This window comes from Rutidosis leptorrhynchoides, chromosome 5 (genome assembly GCF_046630445.1).
Source record: "Rutidosis leptorrhynchoides isolate AG116_Rl617_1_P2 chromosome 5, CSIRO_AGI_Rlap_v1, whole genome shotgun sequence".
Taxonomy (NCBI): Eukaryota; Viridiplantae; Streptophyta; class Magnoliopsida; order Asterales; family Asteraceae; genus Rutidosis; species Rutidosis leptorrhynchoides.
Genome location: NC_092337.1, coordinates 389914445 through 389922877, shown reverse-complemented (window position 1 = coordinate 389922877; position 8433 = coordinate 389914445). Strand labels below are relative to the sequence as shown.

Sequence of the window (8433 nt, the reverse complement as noted above, 5' to 3'; positions counted from 1 at the left end):
GTTACACAAGTCTTCCGTTGTACTACTTCTCACTCTACCGTGCTCCGCCTTGTGTGTTAAAAGTGCTTGAGAGTGTGAGACGAAATTTTTTTGGGGTGGGTCGGGTTTCGATTCAAAATTTTGTTGGATAAAATGGGATCATGTCATTAATTCTTTCGGGTCAGGTAGGCTAAACATTGGGTCCTTAAAGAGTAAAAATCTTGCACCATTGGGAAAGTGATGGTGGAGGTTTAAAACCGAAACTAATTCACTTTGGGTAAAAGTAATCCGTAGTTTTTATGGTTCGTGTGGGGGTCTAATGTTGGGAAGTGGCTCTCGCCACTCTCCTACATCAGGCACCTGGCATAAAATCATTGCAACAGGTTCTTTGATTGATGCGGCTCAAGTGCAATTCAGAGATTCGTTTGTTAAATCACTAGGTGATGGAAGCATTACATCCTTGGTGCGATAGTGGCTAGGCGAAGATAAGCTATGCATGCTATTTCCACGTCCATACAACCTGGAACGCGATAAAGATATCCTAATCAAGGACCGGGTGCTGATGGCTGAAGCGAATATTTCGACAGTTTGGAACTGGAGACGCGAGCCTTGGGGACGTACAGCAGAAGAACTTGAGTCTCTTCATAACTTGTTATCAAATTTTTCTTTTAACTGCAGGAACTCGGATTCATGGAGATGGTCCATGGCTTCGGTGGAATATTCAAAGTTAAGATCTTAGCCAGTATGATAGATAGCAAAATACTTACTTCGAATGGGTCACATCAAAGTACGTTTCGAAACAATCTTGTCCCAAAAACGATAGAGATTTTCGTGTGGCGTGCTTTAAAAAAGGGACTTCCCGTTTTGCTTGAACTCGACAAAAGAGGAATCGATCTTCATAGTGTCTGTTGTCCTTTATGTGACGATGATTTGGAGTCCGTGGACCACACACTCATCTTTTGTAAGTACGCTCTAGATGTTTGGGATCGTATCTATAAGTGGTGGAACTTGGGAAATTTCTCAAGCTTTAGTATCAATGAAATCAATGGCATCTCCAATAGCAACACAATGTCACCCTTTGGTAAGAAGCTATGGCAAGCAGTATCTTGGGTATGTCCGTACCTTATTTGGAAGCAACAGAATGATAAAGTTTTTCGTGGTAAATTGTGGACCACTCTGGTAGCCCTAGATGAGATACAAATTAAATCTTTCGAATGGATCTCATCTCGTGCAAAAGTAAGAAAGCTCGAATGGCTTACGTGGTTATCAAATCCAAGCATATATCTTAATATGTTTTAGCATGGTTCTGAGATGTTAACTCTACATCTTAGTCCTTTTATTGTTCTATTGTAAATTTAGTCTCAGGCATATTTTGTAGCTAGGTCTCGTGTAACATTCATGTTCTCCTTTAGGCATCCATTTTATGGAGCCAGAGGATGTTGTATTTTTCCCGTGTTTAATATAATCTCTGCCTAAAAAAAAAAAAAAAAAAAAAAAAAAAGAAAAATCATAAATATGTTAAAGTCGCAAATACTTTTATATATATTTAAAAAACTAAACAATTTAAATAACGTTAATTTGAGTGACCTATAAACGAACGAGTACTTATAAATAAACCAAGCTTTTAGTTCGGGACCCGACCCGAACGTGTTGACTTTTTCTAACATGCTTGTATAACTTGTTCTAACATATAACTTGTTCTAATATGCTTATATATGACTAAAAACCTCAGAAAAATAGTTCGGGACCCGACCCGAACGTGTTGACTTTTTGGTTGACTTTGACTTGACCAAAGTTGACTTTTGTCCAAACTTAACCAATACTTGTTTCAACCGTTCTAATCTTCTTGTATACTTATATCTTGCATGAAACTTGACAATTTGATTCACATGCTATATAATCGAGTCGTAACGAGCCATAGGACTAATTGAACAACTTTGACCCATCGTGTTTACCATTATTGATACAACCTACTTGTTTAGGTCAAGACTAGCAATTGTCCTTCCACACGTTTACTTGTGAAGTACTTTATTACTCGTGCACTCAAGGTGAGATCATAGTCCCACTCTTACTCTTTTAAACTTACATTTGGGATGAGAAAACATAAACGTTTCGTTTTACAAAGTGAACACAAGTACGAAAACAGACATTCTACATACGAGTTAGAACAAAATCCTCAATTTGATTATCATTAGTTATACTTGCCGGGTGTAAGCGAGAACTTATGTTGTATGGCCATACGGGTTTGACAAACCCTCATTCGGACGGTTCGCTACCGTTATTGGATGAAATATATTTTCGAGAAACATTGTATGTTCTAACACTATTGTGATGGGGTTCTATGGATGGAAAGTTAAGCCTTGATAATTGGGTGCTCGTGATAACAAATTTTAGAATGGTTTACTATTATTTCAATGTTATAAATCTTGTGGTTCATTTGTACTTACTTACTTACTTAAACCTATAATTTCACCAACGTTTTCGTTGACAGATTTCTATGTTTTTCTCAGGTCCTTGAACGTTTTGTGATACATGCTTCCGCTCATTATTTTGATACTTGCATTGGATGTCGAGTATATATGCATACATGGAGCGTCTTTTGGCTACTTTTAGATTGTGTCGCATAGGTTTCATTTGTACTTATAACGTTGTAACGTAACTTGTGGTTGAACTATTCTTGTAAACTTTGAAACAATCTTTACATTTGAAATGAATGCGACATATTTTTTTGGTCAAACGTTATTTTAAAGACTTACGACCACGTAATGGGACCTAAGTAAATGGCGCCGTCAATGACGATTTTGTCGGGTCGCTACAAACTAAACACTGCCTATCATAGCTAAAACATCTTACCTTTAACTGCCACGTCATTAATTTTATTTTATTTTATATTTATTTTAACTAGCACAAATAATAATAATAAACTTGTACAAAATGCATATAAACTTGTACATTGGTTGAAAGGGGTGTTTTGAATTGAAAAAAGTGATATGAAGGAGCAGTAGGACTCGCAATTTATATAACTTAAGGTTCATTGTTTTGTTAAATTGATGGAGAAGACGGATAATGAATCTCTATAACTAATCCATGCATATAACATTATATGGGTAATGGATGTCACATCATCAAGAAGGGTTGATAATGAAGCTATAGTGAAACTATAGGGAGTGATCTTATAATGGTCTTTTGACTTGGTTTTTTAATCCCAGTAGTTTGGTTTATTTATCTAAACCCTAAACGTATAAAACCGAATTAATAAACTTGAGTGGTTCTAACACACACGCGTCCCCACACACACATAGGGTAATAATTATGTAACAATCGAACAGTCGTATATTTTTATATGAGGTAAGATAACTATATACCACAATTCCGAATTTTATATAATGGATATGTTTAAATCCACAATATTTATTATAATTTCTTTTAATTGACGTCTTTTCATGTAAAATGCATCCAGATTAATTAAATATGCAGTATATAGTTGTTCTTGTTAAATCTTAAAAGAAAAAAAAATGTCTTTACACGATTGTATCATATAATTAGCTTAAAATATGACTCGAATTATCTTCTAGATACATATATACATAGTTAATTTCTCTACTTCCTTCTTGTGCAACATTGTGAAAACTATATATGATTGACCTTTCCAAAAGTGATTCGGTAAGGTTGTTGGATGTTCTACCGATTGATAGGAAGTATTTGTATGGTTTCTTGCTTGTTACGAAATAATTTCTCCTCAAGTAATACCATATTTTATTTAGAGGAAAAAACAAGTTCTTCCAGAGGAACCTTTCTTTCATTCTTATGGGTTTAGTTATATCTTTGTCTCAAACTTAATAATCACAATATTATTTTTTTTGAAAAGCAGAATAATATTATAACTCGAGAAAAGCCCCACAATACAAGATTTTTACAAATCGTAGAGATACCGAGGTAGCATCCTACATCAACAATGAAACTTTACACACTAAATCAAACGCACAAGATATTATGTCAACAAAGTTTATGGATTGTGAAGCCAATCGTGCCATTCGATCTTCCTCTCTTTGCATCGCCTCGCAATCCATTCGAAGCTCTTAACTTGTATCTCACTAAGCGCGATCGGAGGTGACCAACTAGCCTTCTTGAAAACCTTTTGATTCCTATTTTTCCAAATTAGATAGCAACTCGTCCACTCCACCGCTTGCCAAATTTTACTTCCCAATTCGGAACATTGGATAGGACAAAGACCGCGAAGGAGATTCCCAAAAGAAAAGTTGACCGAACCGAACCCTCACCAAATTAGGACTTTCCGCCAAATGCTCAACACATGCTCGCACTCGAATAACGAATGTTTGACCGTTTCCACATCATCATTGCAAAGAGGGCAAAGAACGGAGTTAAGATCAATACCCCTTTTATCTAATTCAACAAAAACGGGTAGTCTTTCCCTTTTTTTCCCTCCATACAAATACACCCACTTTTTTGGAACAAGAATATTTTTCATGGTTGCCAAAGAATTCCCACTTGAAGGATACACCTTTGTCATTAGTTCTTTTGTTAATTTTCTTGTAGAGAATTTGCCGCATCCACTTAGTTTCCAATACCAAGAATCTTCTTTATTCGGGTCCATTTTAATCGAAGAAATTAATTCCTCTAAATCTTCCAATTCCCCCTTTGTTCTTCCCGTAACCAAACGTGTCCAATCCCACATAAAAGTCGGTTTATTCCCATCCCAAGATACTCGATCCGCAACTGACGAATTAGTGTTCGGTTCGAGTCGCGCCAATCTTTTGAAAGTCTCCTTTAGCGGCCTATCCAAGATCCAAATGTCTTCCCAAAACTTTGTGTCGTTTCTGTTCCCGATTACTCTTGCAAAAGACTTTGTAAACTCCGTTCCTGTGTTGCCAATCTCGAGACCTGCTTTAACAATGTTACTCCACGTAGAGTTAGTAACATAACAATTATTATTCCCACCCAAGCCGAGAAGCCCCGAATCCCCATAGATGCTTTTAATAACACTAACCCACAAGGAGGTGGTTTCGGTTAGAAACCTCCACCACCACTTGCCTATTAGTGTTAGATTTTTGCAAATAAGAGAGCCAATGTTAAGCCCACCATCCGCCCAAGGACGAATGCCATCATCCCATTTAACCCACGATATTTTTTTCTCGTCACCTGACCCACCCCAAAAAAAATTTTGTCTCACACACTCAAGTTTTTTAAGCACGGCAGACGCAGCACGGAAGAGCGAAAATTAATACAACGAAAGACTATTCAAAACCGAATTAACAAGAGTTAAACGTCCACCGAAAGACATCTCACGCGCTTTCCAATCCGAAAGTCTTTTTCAAAATTTTTCTACCACCGGTTTCCAATTTGAAGATTTTCTCATATTTGCACCTATTGGTAAACCAAGATATGTAATTGGGAAGGAACCTGCTTTGCATCCAATAATATTAGCCATTTCCTCATCCTGCTTTGCATCCAAAAATAATCACAATATTTTAATTTACTCACACATTTGGTAAAATTCAATAAAATACTTGGGACACGATTTTGGTTGATTAATTAATGTATGCATATTGTACATTAACTATAAAAGTTTTTTTTTTTAAAGCAAAGATATCATTAAACGAACCACGAAGGTACAAAGGAAATAACCTAACAATCCTATACACTCAAAACACCACGAAAGGGTTGCAAAGAGGGCAACCACTATACAACCACTATACAACAACTACTGATGTGCGTAGGGGTGTATACAAAATAGTTATATTTTTACTACGAAATACGACGAAATATGATACAAGTTTTAATTAATTTATTTACAAATGGGATATACCTAAACTCTGCTACAACACTATAGGAAGTGTACCTAATCGTAGAGTAGTATAGTTTTTAGTAATTCGGTTCGTTCCACAGGAAGACGACTTATTTTACACTATATTTTAAACAACTATATTTGTACAAAATATATATTTTTATATATAATAATAATATAAAAGGGGGTTTACCGTTTAATGACCAGTTTGTCGATTTTATATTTTAAGTCACAATTAAAACCTAATGAAAAATATAAATGACGATAATTTAAGTGTGTAAAATAAAATGCGATAAGAAATAAGATAAAAGTATTATACTTATTTAAACTTCCGTAATCATGATGTTTGACTTTTTGATTTTAATTAATTATTCTGGGTTAATTTTCTTTTGTCCTGGATTATTTAATATGTCCATCAGGTTTTTGTCCATAACAGTTCATCAGTCATAAATATAAAGTGCGAGTGTCCTCGTCAAATTATCCTTATATCCGAAGTCAAATATTCCAACTAATTGGGGACTTAAACTATAATTACACCAATTTTCCTTGTATGTAATTCACCCATGTTTTAATAAGTCCATTGACTATTAATCCATTCCTGTGTCCGGTTAAATGAACGATTATTAGTACTTATAAATATCCCGCCCATCGTGTCCGATCGAGCGTATATGGTTATTTATAGGTACGTCCAATTGTAAATCTTTATATTAAATTAACGAACTATCATTCAATTAAACAAATATAAAGCCCATTAATAGCCCATAGTCTAATTTCCACAAGTGTCGTTATTTTGTTCAAACTCCAATTATGGTATAAAGCCCAATTACCACATCTTTAATATTTAGTCCAACATCATGATTACTTCGGCTTAAATAAGCATAATATTAACTTAAGTACGAGACATTAATTTAAAAAGGAGAACATAACTTACATTGATTATTTATCGCGTAGTGTTACACGGACAAAACTTCGACTTCAAAACCCGTAAAATAACCTTTACATTACCCAAACTAACTAATAAAATTACCCTATGCTATATATATATATACATATATATATATATATACATATATATATATATACATATATATATATATATACATATATATATATATATATATATATATATATATATTATATATTACAGAGGGAGAGATTGAAAGAGTGTGTTTTGAGTTCGACCACAAGCCTGCATTTTATAGCAATGTGGCCAGGTTTTTGCTGCCATGCGATTGCATGGGAAAAGGGCAGACAGGCCATGCGATCGCATGGCCCCTCTGGACAGCTCACTTTGCCTTGTCTCCTAGCTTGTCGACGTTATATTTAATTAATATATAATATATAAATAATTTATATAATTATTTAAATATTATATTATATTCTTGTGCATAGTTGACTCATAATTTTCTGCCCGTTGCGTCGCGCGTTAATAGTTGGCTCAGGTCCCCGTTTCGGATTTTCAAACGTCCTTCCGTACTATTTAATATCTTGCACTTGCGTTTTGCAATTTGTAATTTGCACAAAAAATTATTTTCCTTAACTCCCAAAATCCACGCAAGTCTTTAACTCACTTTTAGTGGCACTTTTGAGTGCACTATGGCTTTAGTGGCACTTTTCAGGCTTTAGTGGCACTTTTTCTTCAATTCTTTAATCTTCGTGCTTTGTCTTCACATTTATTTATTTAAACGATTACAACTTAAAAATAGAATAATTACAACTAAAAACTTTACATATTGGGATGATATTGTGACTAAATATATGTTCGTTTGGAGCACTATCAACTACGAAGGAGAAAAATTACACAATTACAACAATTGAAGATATGAACTTGGTTTTGAGATCCAAGTCAACCAATCTAGGTCTTTCCGCCTCGATCTAGTAGAAAGCCATTCGAAGGATTTGGCTTGTATCTCAATTAGAGCCATCGGTGCGGTCCATTTTTTGTTTTGGAACACCAAATTATTCCGAGTTTTTCAAATAAGATATGCGCCAATCCATCTAGTTGCTTGCCACAATTGAACCTCGAACTTAAGCTTTGTTGATGAATTTCTAACCCCTAACGTATCCGTCATAGTAGAGTACGCATAAGAGTTGACATCCCTCCATTTGAAAATTCGTACCCAAACATCTTCCACAAGTTTGCACGAGAATAACGCGTGTTCCACCGATTCTAGACTATCATCACATAAGGGACATCTTACCGAACTGAGATCTAAACCCCTTTTATCTTGCTCGATCTTAACGGGCAACCTTTTCCTGAGAGCTCGCCATATGAAGATCTCGACCTTTTTAGGGACTAGGGTTTTCCGACATGTAGCTTAGCCCGCCCTAAATGGGCCTAACAATTGTTCGTCTACTAATTGTGTAAGTTTCCGAACAGTGAAGAGCCCATTAGAAGCAAAAGCCCAAGTCCACGAATCATTATTGTTGCTGTTGAAATTGTATCCTTTGATCAGCTCCTGCAGTTCCACGAGTTCGCTTTCTGTTCGACCAGTTGGGTAGCGAATCCAGTTCCAATTCAGCTGCACTCCGTCTTGACCTGCTTTAATTCGATCGCTAATGGAAGCATTTGGTTGCTGCTCCAGTCGGAAAATACGAGGAAACACATCGCACAGTTTGTCACGACTAACCCAATGTTCTTGCCAAAA

The 8433-nt window shown here is 35.6% G+C and overlaps 1 protein-coding gene across 1 annotated transcript; it reads left to right on the top strand.

The window, feature by feature from the left end:
• Positions 1 to 298: 298 nt before the first annotated feature.
• On the top strand, positions 299 to 1278 carry LOC139849819 (uncharacterized). Its single transcript, XM_071839441.1, has 2 exons — positions 299 to 442; positions 658 to 1278. The coding sequence occupies exons 1-2, from the start codon at positions 299 to 301 to the stop codon at positions 1276 to 1278; spliced, it is 765 nt and encodes a 254-aa protein (XP_071695542.1).
• The last annotated feature ends 7155 nt before the right edge of the window (positions 1279 to 8433 follow it).